Below are 18017 nucleotides of genomic sequence, written 5' to 3' on the forward strand. Positions count from 1 at the left end.
GGACCGCTGCAAACAATCACACCAGATCTTAGACGGAAGATCATCACTTTTGGTGCCATCACAAACCACCAAAGCGGCGACAACAGGCGAGTACGGTTAATCTTTACCACATCCATGATCCCAATAGAGTTTATAGATCCCAAGTGATCCGTTTAAAACAAATGACTGCAGAAGATAAAACACAGACGCACCTGGAGAGCCAAAGGCAACATCCCACGGTGAGCTGACCGGCTGCTGTTCTCCTCGAGCGCCGCCTTCCTGGTCTACACCCTGACTGCCGGTCCCAGCCACAGTGCTCACCCATAGGGTGTCCAGATCCACCTGGCAGCAAGAAAGGAAAAAGAAAAGATGATACATGATAGATAATAGCCAGATAACAAACATTAAAATTGAGGCAAATTCACACACGATAAACGACAACCAGTCTAATTGCAGCAATATTGGCCGACAGTCTCCTCCATTGTGGCCTCGTGTGTGTCCCCCTCTTAGGACAGGTGACATGGTGATTCGGAGCTGGGGACACAGGGGCCCTTCTTGCATGGACAGATAACTTGTACCTTCCTGATGAGATGGTTTTCTGTATCGGCCACATAGATGGTTTTATCTCGTATAGCGACACCTTGAGGGGAATTAAATAAGCAGCGGGAGAAGCCTCCATCCCTGCGGCCGCTGTCAGGACCTGCACAGAACACAACATCCGGTCACATTAATATACATTACAGTGGTGGGACATTAAGGCTATGTACCCACGTAAGCAGAAAAAACGGACTCCTTCCCAGGAAAAACGGGCTTTTTTGCGCGATTTTTGCTCATTTTTTACGTGTTTTTTATGCATTTTTTACAGGAGCATCTTCCTGCTCATAGAATATAGTTAGAAATGCGGATTTTTCCGTGAAATTAATGAGCATGCTGCGTTTTTTACCGATGTGCACAAAAGTGCAGAATTCATTAAAATGAATGGGATGCTTCTTGTAAGTGTTTTTGCCAGTAAAAACGCTTAAAAAGACGCTTACGCGGGTACACAGCCTTAGTCTTCACAGATTTGACCCATCACTGACTGTCTCATTCAGGAAGACGAGCGCCTTTGCTAATGACATTCACCTAGTGGAGGAGGAGCAGAGGGTGCAGGAGCAGGGGGGCGCAGCGCGAGGATAGAGCAGGGGGGCGCGGGAGGAAGAGGAGCAGGGGGCCGCGGGAGGAAGAGGAGCAGGGGGGCGCTGCGGGAAGATTGAGGAGCAGGGGGCGGCGCGGGAAGATTGAGGAGCAGGGGGCGGCGCGGGAAGATTGAGGAGCAGGGGGCGGCGCGGGAAGATTGAGGAGCAGGGGGCGGCGCGGGAAGATTGAGGAGCAGGGGGCGGCGCGGGAAGATTGAGGAGCAGGGGGCGGCGCGGGAAGATTGAGGAGCAGGGGGCGGCGCGGGAAGATTGAGGAGCAGGGGGCGGCGCGGGAAGATTGAGGAGCAGGGGGCGGCGCGGGAAGATTGAGGAGCAGGGGGCGGCGCGGGAAGATTGAGGAGCAGGGGGCGGCGCGGGAAGATTGAGGAGCAGGGGGCGGCGCGGGAAGATTGAGGAGCAGGGGGCGGCGCGGGAAGATTGAGGAGCAGGGGGCGGCGCGGGAAGATTGAGGAGCAGGGGGCGGCGCGGGAAGATTGAGGAGCAGGGGGCGGCGCGGGAAGATTGAGGAGCAGGGGGCGGCGCGGGAAGATTGAGGAGCAGGGGGCGGCGCGGGAAGATTGAGGAGCAGGGGGCGGCGCGGGAAGATTGAGGAGCAGGGGGCGGCGCGGGAAGATGAGGAGCAGGGGGCGGCGCGGGAAGATGAGGAGCAGGGGGCGGCGCGGGAAGATGAGGAGCAGGGGGCGGCGCGGGAAGATGAGGAGCAGGGGGCGGCGCGGGAAGATGAGGAGCAGGGGGCGGCGCGGGAAGATGAGGAGCAGGGGGCGGCGCGGGAAGATGAGGAGCAGGGGGCGGCGCGGGAAGATGAGGAGCAGGGGGCGGCGCGGGAAGATGAGGAGCAGGGGGCGGCGCGGGAAGATGAGGAGCAGGGGGCGGCGCGGGAAGATGAGGAGCAGGGGGCGGCGCGGGAAGATGAGGAGCAGGGGGCGGCGCGGGAAGATGAGGAGCAGGGGGCGGCGCGGGAAGATGAGGAGCAGGGGGCGGCGCGGGAAGATGAGGAGCAGGGGGCGGCGCGGGAAGGTAGAGCAGGGGGCGCAGGAAGATGAGGAGCAGGGGGCGCAGCGCGAGGATAGAGCAGGGGGGCGCGGGAGGAAGAGGAGCAGGGGGCGCGGGAGCTCGGAGAAGCTCCCGGAGAGGCCATTATTATCTAGTGTATACACAGTGCACACGGAGCTCCCTCTAGTGGTGGTGGCAGACAGTATTTTACAACACTATGACCATGTCGGGGGATTTAGCGCTCTCACGCCTTTAACGATACAATAAGTAATGATTCCACATTGCATGTGGTGGAGACTTGGTGTAATCTCTTCACATTTAGGACATCCATGCACTTTTGTGAGGAGCGGTGTCCGTGCCATCAGCAGAAACAGCCGGGATCAGCTCATTAACCCTTTGCGTGCTGCAGTTCACAGTAACAATGACATTTACAGTGTCTGAGTCCTAATAGAACAGAGCTAAGAAGCAGTTTGCTCCAATGTGTCAGTGAAGGTAAATCAGTGTGAAGTCTCAGCTGTTTAAAGGGAATCTGTCGCGCAGGAGATATATCACCTATTAATATACAGGTAACAAATGTTACACCGGTCCTACTGTCGGCCTCATATTAATGGTCTTGATGCTGAGAAATGTTATATTCTGTCTTTATGTTAATGATTTCTTCCAGGCTCCGGGGCATGTGGTGCGTGGAGAAAGTCTCTGCCGCCTGTCCTCAAATACTTACCCCCTCCCATCAGCGTCAGTCCTGGCCCCGGAACCCTGCACCCTCCACAATAACCTGTACCTCATCCTCCCTTCTGTGGGCGCTGCATTCAGGGATCTTCTGTGCAGGTGCTGGCGAGTCACTGGGACCTCCGATGCACACGCACATAAGATGCTCTCCCTGCAATGTCATCACTAGGAACCATGTGTGCATGGCGATGACTATGGAGGGAGGAAATGGGGAGAGCACCTTATCGGCGCGCACACACCTGAGGTCACTGGAGCGGAAGTCACAGACGCCTGCGCATAAGATCCCTGAGTGCAGCGCCCACAGAAGGGAGGATGACGTATGTATTTCTGAGGGAGTGCAGGCGTGGGATTTCAGGCACAGAACTGATGCTGATGGGAGGGGGTAAGTATTACAACGAGGAGAGGAGGCAGTGATTTCCTCCACGCACTGCACGCCCCAAAGCCTGGAAAAAATCATTAACATAAAGACAGAATATAACATTTCTCAGCAACAAGACCATTAATATGAGGCCGACAGGTAGGACTGGTGTAACATCTCTATCACCTGTATGCCCATATTAATAGGTCATATACATCCGGGGGGACAGACTCCCTTTAATGACAGGACAGGGTTTTAGAATTCCTCAGCTGTGAGATATAATTTATAAAAACAAACAACAGATGAGAGTACAACACCATGTTCTCCATATGATCCCGTTCTCACCTCCCACAGTGTGCAGGATTCGGCCGTCCATGGACACGACCAGGATCCTGTGATGTCCGGTATCAGAGATCACCAAGGTGTCACCTGACGGATCTACGGCCACCTTACCGGGAAAGAGCAGCGGGGACGGGGGCAGCGAGTCCTTGTACAGCCGCCGCGGTATCCGGTCCTCCTTTATTTCACGTTTCTCCTTGTAGAACTTTAGCGCCATAGAAGTGAAGAGGAACAAGTTCTCCTTGTGTCCTTCTCCCACCAGAGAGAACAGGAGGTTTCCCTGAGGGCCGAGCAGGACGAGGGTCGGCCAGCAAGACACCTGCAGCTCCTGCCACAAGGTGGCGTCGGCGTCGTTCACCACCGGGTGGCTGATGCTGTACCGCAGAACGGCGCTCTTTATATTCTCCAGGACCCGCTCGTTAGGAAACTTGGCTGAATGCACCCCGATAACGACGAGTCCGTCTGCAGAAAGAAAGCTAGGTCTACAAGGACATCAAAGTGAGAACCAACATCGATCATCCCTGCAGGCTAATGGAAGAAAAGGCCGCGGACACGAAGGTAGCGGAATCCTGGTGTTTTTTATTAGTGCAGGAGCAGCAGGACCTTCGGGGGCTCAGGACCTTGTAGAATCACGGCTGGAGTTTCCCTTTAAGTGATGATGACTGCTGGAGGATAATGGAGGCCGTGCTGAGAAATGGCCGGACCTATAGAACTCCTCGTCCTTCCCACTGCCCCTCTAGGTCCCTGCTGTCCTGCAGACACATCCTGCGACTCGTCCCCTTCTGTACACCTGGACGCTGACACGTAAAGCCCCCATAAGGATGAGACCATCATCAGTCACACCGCTTCTCCACTGTCCCCTCTCCTGACTCCCCCCATAATAATAATATAATACATTTTATTTCTATAGTGCCGGCATATTCCGCAGCACTTTACATTTCAGAGGGGACTTGTACAGACGATAGACATTACAGCATAACAATAATCACATAGATCATAACAGATACCAAGAGGAGTGAGGGCCCTGCTCGCAAGCTACAGTCTATGAGGAAAGAGGGAGACACGAAAGGTGGGTGGTAACAGTTGCCCTGATTGTATGGACCAGCCATAGTGTTAAGTGTGTAACAGTACAGACACAGAGGGCTAATGGATGCATAAAGCATGTGGGAACATGATGCGGGGAACCTGGTTATGGTAAAACTTTTGGCTGTGCCACACAGGGATAGATTAGGTTAATGTGTTGAGGCGATAGGCCAGTCTGAATAAATGAGTTTTCAGGGCACGCTTAAAATTGTGGGGATTGGGGACTAATCGTATTGACCTGGGAAGTGCATTCCAAAGAATTGGCGCAGCACGTGTAAAGTCTTGGAGACGGGAGTGGAAGGTTCTGACTATTGAGGATGCTAGCCTCAGGTTATCAGCAGAACGGAGGGCACGGGTAGGGTGGTAAACTGAGACGAGGGAGGAGATGTAGGGTGGTGCTGAGCCATGGAGGGCTTTGTGGGTGAGGGTAATAAGTTTATACTGAATTCTGGAGTGGATGGGTAGCCAGTGTAATGACTGGCACAAGGTAGAGGCATCGGTGTAACGATTGGTGAGGAATATGATCCTGGCTGCAGCATTCAAGACAGATTGGAGGGGGGAGAGTTTGGTAAGAGGGAGACCGATTAGAAGAGAGTTACAATAGTCCAGACGAGAATGAATAAGAGAAACAGTAAGAGTTTTTGCAGAGTCAAAGGTAAGAAAAGGTCGAATTCTAGAAATGTTTTTGAGGCGCAGATGACAAGAGCGAGCCAGTGATCGAATGTGGGGGGCAAAGGAAAGCTCGGAGTCAAGTATGACCCCAAGACAGCGGGCCTGTTGCTGGGGAGTAATAGTGGAACCACACACAGAAATGGCAATGTCGGGTATAGGTACATTAGTAGCGGGAGGAAACACCAGGAGTTCAGTCTTTGACAGGTTCAGTTTCAGATATAGTGAGGACATGATGTTAGACACAGCGTTTAGACAATCGCCGGTGTTTTCTAGAAAGGCTGGCGTGATGTCAGGAGAAGAAGCGTATAATTGGGTGTCATCAGCATAGAGATGGTACTGGAAACCAAATCTACTGATTGACCAATAGGGGCAGTGTACAAGGAGAAGAGGAGGGGGCCTAGAACCGATCCATGAGGGACCCCAACAGTAAGGGGAAGGTGAGAGGAGGAGGAACCGGCAAAAGAAACAGTAAAGGAGCGGTCAGAGAGATAAGAGGAGAACCAGGAGAGAACGGTGTCCTTGAGGCCAATGGAGCGGAGCATAGTGAGGAGGAGCTGGTGATCCACAGTGTCAAATGCTGCAGAGACATGGACGCTCGGCTGGGCACTTGTGTTTTCTAGGACCCCCTAACCCCCTCTCACAGATCACTCTTAGGCAACTAGATATGTAGATGAAGACCAATGGAGCGGCATGTAAAGGCACCGGTTAGGTTCTTACATACTGAGGCAGTGGTTCGGTCAGGTAGATCCTTTCTAATGAAAATAAATCCTATTTTATTTAGAGATCCAAAGGGTCAGTCTGAGAAATCTGATATAAAAGCCATATGCAAATGAAGCAGTGAGTGCAAAGGGGCGTGTAAGTGTGGAGAAGAGGCGGGTCTAATGCCCTGACTCCTCCCCTTTCTCTTCCTGCCAGATTTATGGTTTCTTTGCTGGATTTCTCCTGTCTGGCACATTGGATCTCTACAGGTCCTCTATGATGCCCAGATCCTTCCCTCTGAAGAGTCGGGGGCCACACACACCTGAAGGGTGGACTTCCCCTATCGCCAGGCTGCACTCTGCAGCATACAGATATGGTGGGAGCACTCGTGCTACGGTCCCTGAGGAGTTGCGGCAGATCCAGTACCTGAGTCAGAGAAGCGCCGCTCTAGGCGGTGCAGGTCAGGGAGGACGTGCATACAGTTGATGCAACAATAGGTGAAGAAATCCAACAGCACAACCTTCCCTGCGAGATCCCGGTGTAGGGAAACTGCGCCGTCCGTGTTCAGCCATTCCAAACCTGCAAAGTGCAAAAGAGACTAATAAAAATCAAGTAAGAACAAAGCAGCCATGAAGGCACCGTCACAAGAGCAGCGCTCCCCGCCCATGTCTGCAAGTTGTGCATCATAAAAAGCAGCCTCATGACTACAATGATGGGGGTCCTGGGCACCGGCATCACAGTAGAAGAGACCCTGCGTTACCAGAAAGAAACGCGAGACTGATGAAGACACGTTGTGTAATCTGCTCCAGATTCTACACCTGAAAATTAAAAGATTACACTGTGGAGTTTACAATTCTGCAGAGCTGAAATCTCCCAGCATTCCCTCCAGTCCCATCACCGCATCTGCCAATATGTGAGGCCACACAGTGCGATAGACGGCACGCATGAATCTCCATCCACCTGCAGTGGCCTCATGGAGACACACCTTCCCATAACCGGACGGTCGGTGTCTGATGCCCGGGAGCGTAAAGTCAGTGACGCAGAGGCTGCAGCGGGCGGTGTTATGAATGAGTCACCGAAGGAGGAAAAAACAAAAATACAAGCTAAGTCCAGAAAACCGGAGAGGTTGGTAGCTATCGGATTGCAGACCCCTGATCCTATCCACAACAACTAACAGTAGCCGTGGGGGGTTCCTACGATGCCCTAGACCCCTCGATCACAGCCGGAGAACTAAATAGGCCTAAAGAAAGAAAGGGGAAATCTAAACTGCCCCAGAGAAGACCCCAAAGCAATAGGCAGCCCCCAACATATAAGGACGGTGAAGCAAGATGAAAACACTAACACAGATAGAAAGATAGATTGAGCAAACGATGGGGCCCAACCTAACTAAAAAGGACAGGATAGGAAAGCTGCTGTCTGCAATCAGCAAAAAAACCCTACCAAAAAATGTCCCAACCGTCTGATAGGAAAAACAGGCCCTGAAGTCGCTAGGACTTCAAAAAGACTATATCAGCACTCAGGTAAATTCTGAAGACAGAGCAAAGAGACAAACTGATCAGAGACAAAAATGGAATTCAGCTCACCCCCGACCGGGGATGGCTGAACTCCAAAAACCAAGGTAAACAAAACTAAAAAGTTCAATAGCAGAGCAAAAACTTATCTTTGGGAAGCAGGAGTCAGACTGGTCTCCAAGAATCCAGCAGAGAAATCACCAGCGACTCAGAAGGGCGTCGGCTGCCTTATATCCAGTCAGAATTTCCTGTTATCCAGTCATCATCTACCAGATCAGGTGTTTGGTAATCAGCCTCACTACCTTCCTTCACCAGAAGAGGGAGTTCATCAGACATCGACGGTGAAGGGGAAAATGAACTCACATCAGGGCGGCATGTGTGTGCACAGGATCAGTAATGTATGTACAGTGACTGCCCCAGCAGTATAGTGAGTGCAGCTCTGGGGTATAATACAGGATGTAACTCAGGAAATGTAATGTATGAACACAGTGACTGCACCAGCAGAATAGTGAGTGCAGCTCTGGAGTATAATACAGGATGTTTCTCAGGATCAGTAATGTAATGTATGAACACAGTGACTGCACCAGCAGAATAGTGAGTGCAGCTTGGGGGTATAATATAGGATGTTTCTCAGGATCAGTAATTTAATGTATGTGTACAGTGACTGCACCAGCAGAATAGTGAGTGCAGCTCTGGAGTATAATACAGGATGTAACTCAGGATCAGTAATGTAATGTATGTACACAGTGACTGCACCAGCAGAATAGTGAGTGCAGCTCTGGGGTATAATACAGGATGTAACTCAGGATCAGTAATTAAATGTATGTGTACAGTGACTGCACCAGCAGAATAGTGAGTGCAGCTCTGGGGTATAATACAGGATGTAACTCAGGATCAGTAATGTAATGTATGTACACAGTGACTGCACCAGCAGAATAGTGAGTGCAGCTCTGGAGTATAATACAGGATGTTTCTCAGGATCAGTAATGTAATGTCTGTACACAGTGACTGCACCAGCAGCATACTGAGTGCAGCTCTGTACACGCCCAGGAAGAGGAGGAGCGTCGCAGCTAAGCGTCTGCAGGCTGGGGTTTTGCCAAGCTCCTGGGAAGGGAGGTTTTTCATGCAAGGACTTTCCATCTGCCCCCTTCCCAGGAAAGAGGACTTTCCCTGGGACAGAGCGCCGGGGCTGTGCCCCTGGCTCCCACCCCCCGGCAAGCCAGCTGGGGGTGGGGGGGCCTCATCCACCATCAGGAGGCCCAAGGCACAGCCAGCCAGACCCAGGGATGGGGAAAAAGCGGACCCCAGGGGGCCGCAAGGCTCCAGGGTCCGGGACCCCTGAAGTGAAGGCTGTGGCGGGCCCTTCCCCCGGAGGTGCAGCAGCCGGCAGAGGTGAGGCGGGGCCCCCCCTTAACATCTGGGGCTCCAAGGTTGCGGGAGAGCCAGCTACCGCCTACGCCTCCCGCATCCATGCCCACCTCTCAGAGTACGAGGAGGCCGGCAAGCAGCTCAGGAGACTCCGGGGGGAGTTGGAGGGAGCCCAGGTCATCAGTAAGAACAGGCTCCCTGCCTCAAAGAGAGCGGAGGTCGCCGCCACAGTCAAGCGGCTGAAAGGGGAGATTCGGGCCCTGGAGGACCGGCGAAGTACCATCATGGCCGGCAGCGGCCCCTTCCAGGAGAAGCTTCACAACGAGGACCGGTTCAGGGCCATAGCCGGTGGGTCTCCTGGGGGGTCAGGAGTCCCCATCCAGGTGGAGGAAAGCGAGGAGGAGGAAGAGCAAGATGGCGCCCACACCACACCCGGGCCACCTCCACCTGAAGACCTGAAGGACACCAGCAGGCGTAACATGCAGCGGGATAGCCCCCGAGCAGGTGGCCCTCCCGCTGGACTCCAGCAACACGGAGGAAAGCGGGAGCGAGGGGGAGGATGGAGGGAGCGGGAGTAGTTCTGAGGGGGGCTGCGTCATCCTTAAACAAGTACGGCAGATGGAATCCCCAGCACGGTTTGGCACGCTGTTGTTTGGGTATGAGGTCTGCCCGGAGGATGAGGCAACCGGGAGGAGAAGAAACAGGAGGCGCAGGCGTAAGGCCTCTGAAGGCGTGGAGGAACAACTGGTTTTTGCTCCTCTTCCCGGGGCCCCTCTGTCCCGCTGTGTGGAACCCGCTACCCACCCCGGCTCAGGCCCTGTGGTGGGTCCGCAGCAAGGGAGCGGGGAGAGAGATGACTGTTGTGACCTGACTGTCGCATCTGGTGACAGTTCAGACCAGGGCAGCGACATGGAGGTCGGTGCTGGTTGTGGTGTTGGTGGTGTCCGGGCTCAGCCCTCAGTGGCAGGGGGGGCTGGCCTGGCACCAGGTAAAATTGGTACAGCCAGGGCCGCACCTCCGGCGGCGAGTGCTGGGGCTTCTGGGCCCCCCACGTACAGATCCGTTAGGTCTGGATCGCTGGTGGGGGTCCAGAAGCCAAGAAAGGGCGATCCAGCAATTAAATCGCAGCTCAAGTGGTGCAAGGTGCTGGTAGCTCCCCTATCGGCGCCCGTGGTGAGAGCGGGGTCTCCGGCACGTCGACCCAAAAAGGGGTCCGTGCAGGGGGCTCCGCCACCATTGGGTGATGAGGGGGAGTGGCCGGCCTTGCCAGTGTCGAGCGGTGGGCACACTGTGGCGGCGGTGGTCCGTGAGGGGGGCGAGGCCTCCCCGAGTGTTGCCCGGCCTGCAAAGGCTGCGGCATGCGGGGAGGGCGTGTCCTCCTCGGCCATAGTCCCGCCCGCTACGTCCGCGTCACCCGGGGGTGTGTGGCCTCGCAAAGGGGCCTCTGCTCTGCCCGTGGTGGCTGTGGCTGGCAGGGGGGGGCATGGCCTCGGCGGTCGCGGCTCCGCCCGCTGTGCTCGCATCACCCCGGGGGGCGTGGCCTCGCAAGGGGTGACTGCCCGGCGTGGAGTGACTGCGACCGGCAGGGGGGGGCGTTACCCCCTGACTGCATTGTGCCCCTGTACAGATGGTGGAGGAGGATAATGCTATGTGCTGTTATCAGGGTCTGCTGATTCCTGGAGGACGTTACCCCCTGACTGCATTGTGCCTCCTGTACAGATGGTGGAGGAGGATAATGCTATGTGCTATTATCAGGGTCTGCTGATTCCTGGAGGACGTTACTCCCTGACTGCATTGTGCCCCCTGTACAGATGGTGGAGGAGGATAATGCTATGTGCTGTTATCAGGGTCTGCTGATTCCTGGAGGACGTTACCCCCTGACTGCATTGTGCCTCCTGTACAGATGGTGGAGGAGGATAATGCTATGTGCTATTATCAGGGTCTGCTGATTCCTGGAGGACGTTACTCCCTGACTGCATTGTGCCCCCTGTACAGATGGTGGAGGAGGATAATGCTATGTGCTGTTATCAGGGTCTGCTGATTCCTGGAGGACGTTACCCACTGACTGCATTGTACCCCCTGTACAGATGGTGGAGGAGGATAATGCTATGTGCTGTTATCAGGGTCTGCTGATTCCTGGAGGATGTTACCCCCTGACTGCATTGTGCCCCCTGTACAGATGGTGGAGGAGGATAATGCTATGTGCTGTTATCAGGGTCTGCTGATTCCTGGAGGATGTTACCCCCTGACTGCATTGTGCCCCCTGTACAGATGGTGGAGGGGGATAATGCTATGTGCTGTTATCAGGGTCTGCTGATTCCAGGAGGATGTTATCCCCTGACTGCATTGTGCCCCCTGTACAGATGGTGGAGGAGGATAATGCTATGTGCTGTTATCAGGGTCTGCTGATTCCTGGAGGACGTTACCCCCTGACTGCATTGTGCCCCCTGTACAGATGGTGGAGGAGGATAATGCTATGTGCTGTTATCAGGGTCTGCTGATTCCTGGAGGACGTTAACCCCTGACTGCATTGTGCCCCCTGTACAGATGGTGGAGGAGGATAATGCTATGTGCTGTTATCAGGGTCTGCTGATTCCTGGAGGACGTTACCCCCTGACTGCATTGTGCCCCCTGTACAGATGGTGGAGGAGGGTAATGCTATGTGCCGTTATCAGGGTCTGCTGATTCCTGGATGATGTTACCCCCTGACTACATTGTGCCCCCTGTACAGATGGTGGAAGAGGATAATGCTATGTGCTGTTATCAGGGTCTGCTGATTCCTGGAGGATGTTACCCCCTGACTACATTGTACCCCTGTACAGATGGTGGAGGAGGATAATGCTATGTGCCGTTATCAGGGTCTGCTGATTCCTGGAGGACGTTACCCCCTGACTGCATTGTGCCCCCTGTAGAGATGGTGGAGGAGGATAATGCTATGTGCTATTATCAGGGTCTGCTGATTCCTGGAGGACGTTACCCCCTGACTGCATTGTGCCCCCTGTACAGATGGTGGAGGGGGATAATGCTATGTGCTGTTATCAGGGTCTGCTGATTCCTGGAGGATGTTACCCCCTGACTGCATTGTGCCCCCTGTACAGATGGTGGAGGGGGATAATGCTATGTGCTGTTATCAGGGTCTGCTGATTCCTGGAGAACGTTACCCCCTGACTGCATTGTGCCCCCTGTAGAGATGGTGGAGGAGGATAATGCTATGTGCTGTTATCAGGGTCTGCTGATTCCTGGAGGACGTTACCCCCTGACTGCATTGTACCCCCTGTACAGATGGTGGAGGAGGATAATGCTATGTGCTGTTATCAGGGTCTGCTGATTCCTGGACTTCGTTACCCCCTGACTGCATTGTGCCCCCTGTACAGATGGTGGAGGAGGATAATCCTATGTGCTGTTATCAGGGTCTGCTGATTCCTGGAGGACGTTACCCCCTGACTGCATTGTGCCCCCTGTACAGATGGTGAAGGAGGATAATGCTATGTGCTGTTATCAGGGTCTGCTGATTCCTGGAGGATGTTACCCCCTGACTGCATTGTACCCCCTGTACAGATGGTGGAGGAGGATAATGCTATGTGCTGTTATCAGGGTCTGCTGATTCCTGGACTTCGTTACCCCCTGACTGCATTGTGCCCCCTGTACAGATGGTGGAGGAGGATAATCCTATGTGCTGTTATCAGGGTCTGCTGATTCCTGGAGGACGTTACCCCCTGACTGCATTGTGCCCCCTGTACAGATGGTGAAGGAGGATAATGCTATGTGCTGTTATCAGGGTCTGCTGATTCCTGGAGGACGTTACCCCCTGACTGCATTGTGCCCCCTGTACAGATGGTGAAGGAGGATAATGATATGTGCTGTTATCAGAGTCTGCTGATTCCTGGAGGATGTTACCCCCTGACTGCATAGTGCCCCCTGTACAGATGGTGGAGGAGGATAATGCTATGTGCTGTTATCAGGGTCTGCTGATTCCTGGAGGACGTTACCCCCTGACTGCATTGTGCCCCCTGTACAGATGGTGGAGGAGGATAATGCTATGTGCTGCTATCAGGGTCTGCTAATTCCTGGAGGACGTTACCCCCTGACTGCATTGTGCCCCCTGTACAGATGGTGGAGGAGGATAATGCTATGTGCTGTTATCAGGGTCTGCTGATTCCTGGAGGACATTACCCCCTGACTGCATTGTGCCCCCTGTACAGATGGTGGAGGAGGATAATGCTATGTGCTGTTATCAGGGTCTGCTGATTCCTGGAGGATGTTATCCCCTGACTGCATTGTTCCCCTGTACAGATGGTGGAGGAGGATAATGCTATGTGCTGTTATCGGGGTCTGCTGATTCCTGGAGGACGTTATCCCCTGACTGCATTGTGCTCCCTGTACAGATGGTGGAGGAGGATAATGCTATGCGCTGTTATCGGGGTCTGATGATTCCTGGAGGATGTTACCCCCTGACTGCATTGTGCCCCCTGTACAGATGGTGGAGGAGGATAATGCTATGTGCTGTTATCAGGGTCTGCTGATTCCTGGAGGACATTATCCCCTGACTGCATTGTGCTCCCTGTACAGATGGTGGAGGAGGATAATGCTATGCGCTGTTATCGGGGTCTGCTGATTCCTGGAGGATGTTACCCCCTGACTGCATTGTGCCCCTGTACAGATGGTGGAGGAGGATAATGCTATGTGCTGTTATCAGGGTCTGCTGTCTCCTGGAGGACGTTACCCCCTGACTGCATTGTGCCCCCTGTACAGATGGTGGAGGAGGATAATGCTATGTGCTGTTATCAGGGTCTGCTGATTCCTGGAGGACGTTACCCCCTGACTGCATTGTGCCCCCTGTACAGATGGTGGAGGGGGATAATGCTATGTGCTGTTATCAGGGTCTGCTGATTCCTGGAGGACGTTACTCCCTGACTGCATTGTGCCCCCTGTACAGATGGTGGAGGAGGATAATGCTATGTCCTGTTATCAGGGTCTGCTGATTCCTGGAGGATGTTACCCCCTGACTGCATTGTGCCCCCTGTACAGATAGTGGAGGAGGATAATGCTATGTGCTGTTATCAGGGTCTGCTGATTCCTGGAGGATGTTACCCCCTGACTGCATTGTGCCCCCTGTACAGATGGTGGAGGAGGATAATGCTATGTGCTGTTATCAGGGTCTGCTGATTCCTGGAGGACGTTACCCCCTGACTGCATTGTGCCCCCTGTACAGATGGTGGAGGAGGATAATGCTATGTGCTGTTATCAGGGTCTGCTGATTCCTGGAGGACGTTACCCCCTGACTGCATTGTGCCCCTGTACAGATGGTGGAGGAGGATAATGCTATGTGCTGTTATCAGGGTCTGCTGATTCCTGGAGGATGTTACCCCCTGACTGCATTGTGCCCCTGTACAGATGGTGGAGGAGGATAATGCTATGTGCTGTTATCAGGGTCTGCTGATTCCTGGAGGACGTTACCCCCTGACTGCATTGTTCCCCTGTACAGATGGTGGAGGAGGATAATGCTATGTGCTGTTATCAGGGTCTGCTGATTCCTGGAGGATGTTACCCCCTGACTGCATTGTGCCTCCTGTACAGATGGTGGAGGAGGATAATGCTATGTGCTGTTATCAGGGTCTGCTGATTCCTGGAGGATGTTACCCCCTGACTGCATTGTGCCTCCTGTACAGATGGTGGAGGAGGATAATGCTATGTGCTGTTATCAGGGTCTGCTGATTCCTGGAGGATGTTACCCCCTGACTGCATTGTGCCCCCTGTACAGATGGTGGAGGGGGATAATGCTATGTGCTGTTATCAGGGTCTGCTGATTCCTGGAGGATGTTATCCCCTGACTGCATTGTGCCCCTGTACAGATGGTGGAGGAGGATAATGCTATGTGCTGTTATCAGGGTCTGCTGATTCCTGGAGGATGTTACCCCCTGACTGCATTGTGCCCCCTGTACAGATGGTGGAGGGGGATAATGCTATGTGCTGTTATCAGGGTCTGCTGATTCCTGGAGGATGTTACCCCCTAACTGCATTGTGCCCCCTGTACAGATGGTGGAGGAGGATAATGCTATGTGCTGTTATCAGGGTCTGCTGATTCCTGGAGGACGTTACCCCCTGACTGCATTGTGCCTCCTGTACAGATGGTGGAGGAGGATAATGCTATGTGCTGTTATCAGGGTCTGCTGATTCCTGGAGGACGTCACCCCCTGACTGCATTGTGCCCCCTGTACAGATGGTGGAGGAGGATAATGCTATGTGCTGTTATCAGGGTCTGCTGATTCCTGGAGGACGTTACCCCCTGACTGCATTGTGCCCCCTGTACAGATGGTGGAGGAGGATAATGCTATGTGCTGTTATCAGGGTCTGCTGATTCCTGGAGGACGTTACCCCCTGACTGCATTGTTCCCCTGTACAGATGGTGGAGGAGGATAATGCTATGTGCTGTTATCAGGGTCTGCTGATTCCTGGAGGACGTTACCCCCTGACTGCATTGTGCCTCCTGTACAGATGGTGGAGGAGGATAATGCTATGTGCTGTTATCAGGGTCTGCTGATTCCTGGAGGATGTCACCCCCTGACTGCATTGTGCCTCCTGTACAGATGGTGGAGGAGGATAATGCTATGTGCTGTTATCAGGGTCTGCTGATTCCTGGAGGATGTTACCCCCTGACTGCATTGTGCCCCCTGTACAGATGGTGGAGGGGGATAATGCTATGTGCTGTTATCAGGGTCTGCTGATTCCTGGAGGATGTTATCCCCTGACTGCATTGTGCCCCTGTACAGATGGTGGAGGAGGATAATGCTATGTGCTGTTATCAGGGTCTGCTGATTCCTGGAGGATGTTACCCCCTGACTGCATTGTGCCCCCTGTACAGATGGTGGAGGAGGATAATGCTATGTGCTGTTATCAGGGTCTGCTGATTCCTGGAGGATGTTACCCCCTAACTGCATTGTGCCCCCTGTACAGATGGTGGAGGAGGATAATGCTATGTGCTGTTATCAGGGTCTGCTGATTCCTGGAGGACGTTACCCCCTGACTGCATTGTGCCTCCTGTACAGATGGTGGAGGAGGATAATGCTATGTGCTGTTATCAGGGTCTGCTGATTCCTGGAGGATGTTACCCCCTGACTGCATTGTGCCCCTGTACAGATGGTGGAGGAGGATAATGCTATGTGCTGTTATCAGGGTCTGCTGATTCCTGGAGGATGTCACCCCCTGACTGCATTGTGCCTCCTGTACAGATGGTGGAGGAGGATAATGCTATGTGCTGTTATCAGGGTCTGCTGATTCCTGGAGGATGTTACCCCCTAACTGCATTGTGCCCCCTGTACAGATGGTGGAGGAGGATAATGCTATGTGCTGTTATCAGGGTCTGCTGATTCCTGGAGGATGTTACCCCCTAACTGCATTGTGCCCCCTGTACAGATGGTGGAGGAGGATAATGCTATGTGCTGTTATCAGGGTCTGCTGATTCCTGGAGGATGTTACCCCCTAACTGCATTGTGCCTCCTGTACAGATGGTGGAGGAGGATAATGCTATGTGCTGTTATCAGGGTCTGCTGATTCCTGGAGGATGTCACCCCCTGACTGCATTGTGCCTCCTGTACAGATGGTGGAGGAGGATAATGCTATGTGCTGTTATCAGGGTCTGCTGATTCCTGGAGGATGTTACCCCCTAACTGCATTGTGCCCCCTGTACAGATGGTGGAGGAGGATAATGCTATGTGCTGTTATCAGGGTCTGCTGATTCCTGGATGATGTTATCCCCTGACTGCATTGTGCCCCCTGTACAGATGGTGGAGGGGGATAATGCTATGTGCTGTTATCAGGGTCTGCTGATTCCTGGAGGATGTTACCCCCTAACTGCATTGTGCCCCCTGTACAGATGGTGGAGGAGGATAATGCTATGTGCTGTTATCAGGGTCTGCTGATTCCTGGAGGACGTTACCCCCTGACTGCATTGTGCCTCCTGTACAGATGGTGGAGGAGGATAATGCTATGTGCTGTTATCAGGGTCTGCTGATTCCTGGAGGATGTTACCCCCTGACTGCATTGTGCCCCTGTACAGATGGTGGAGGAGGATAATGCTATGTGCTGTTATCAGGGTCTGCTGATTCCTGGAGGATGTCACCCCCTGACTGCATTGTGCCTCCTGTACAGATGGTGGAGGAGGATAATGCTATGTGCTGTTATCAGGGTCTGCTGATTCCTGGAGGACGTTACCCCCTGACTGCATTGTGCCCCCTGTACAGATGGTGGAGGAGGATAATGCTATGTGCTGTTATCAGGGTCTGCTGATTCCTGGAGGATGTTACCCCCTGACTGCATTGTGCCCCCTGTACAGATGGTGGAGGAGGATAATGCTATGTGCTGTTATCAGGGTCTGCTGATTCCTGGAGGACGTTACCCCCTGACTGCATTGTGCCCCCTGTACAGATGGTGGAGGAGGATAATGCTATGTGCTGTTATCGGGGTCTGCTGATTCCTGGAGGACGTTACCCCCTGACTGCATTGTGCCCCCTGTACAGATGGTGGAGGGGGATAATGCTATGTGCTGTTATCAGGGTCTGCTGATTCCTGGAGGACGTTACCCCCCTGACTGCATTGTGCCCCCTGTACAGATGGTGGAGGAGGATAATGCTATGTGCTGTTATCGGGGTCTGCTGATTCCTGGAGGACGTTACCCCCTGACTGCATTGTGCCCCCTGTACAGATGGTGGAGGAGGATAATGCTATGTGCTGTTATCTGCTGATTGCTGCGGGGCTGAGCGATGACACTACAGTGAGGTCCGGGCAGTAAACAGTGATGGGGCAGAGTCTCCACACAGAGGAAACATGTTGGATGCTTCATATATCTACACCCACAATCCTGCCGGCAGTTCGGTACCTGGGGAGAAGTCTGGCGCCCTGAGCGCGGCCGCCCGGACATTCACGCTCTCCAGATACTCCAGCACCAGCCGCTGCCTCTTCTCCTCAGTCTCCGCCTCCTGCAGGGCGCCCTCCAGCGGGCTCTGTAACTCCAGCAAATCGTTTAGGCTGCAAGCCGCCATCTTGCTCCCCCTCTTATGATTGACAGCTGTATGTGTTACCAGGCAACAGCAG

General features: G+C 53.6%; 1 protein-coding gene across 3 annotated transcripts in view; it reads right to left on the reverse strand.

Annotated features, from left to right (window-relative positions):
• NHLRC2 (NHL repeat containing 2) overlaps nt 1-17984 on the reverse strand; it is a 76557-nt gene extending 58573 nt beyond the window's left edge. The window contains exons 1-5 of one of the 3 annotated variants that reach the window (XM_073556633.1): nt 17803-17984; nt 6475-6627; nt 3709-4056; nt 558-679; nt 192-321 (exon numbers count right to left, since the gene is read on the reverse strand). In XM_073556633.1, the coding sequence (XP_073412734.1) occupies nt 192-321; nt 558-679; nt 3709-4056; nt 6475-6627; nt 17803-17965 (916 nt within the window). In that variant the 5' untranslated portion in view covers nt 17966-17984. Of the gene's footprint in view, nt 1-191; nt 322-557; nt 680-3600; nt 4057-6474; nt 6628-17802 lie in introns of all 3 variants that reach the window. The other 2 variants (XM_073556632.1, XM_073556634.1) reach the window with 2 other exon arrangements.
• Nucleotides 17985-18017: the final 33 nt, after the last annotated feature.

The sequence above is a fragment of the Dendrobates tinctorius genome, unplaced genomic scaffold, assembly GCF_039654945.1.
Source record: "Dendrobates tinctorius isolate UK_male_01 unplaced genomic scaffold, ASM3965494v1 ptg000236l, whole genome shotgun sequence".
NCBI lineage: Eukaryota > Metazoa > Chordata > Amphibia > Anura > Dendrobatidae > Dendrobates > Dendrobates tinctorius.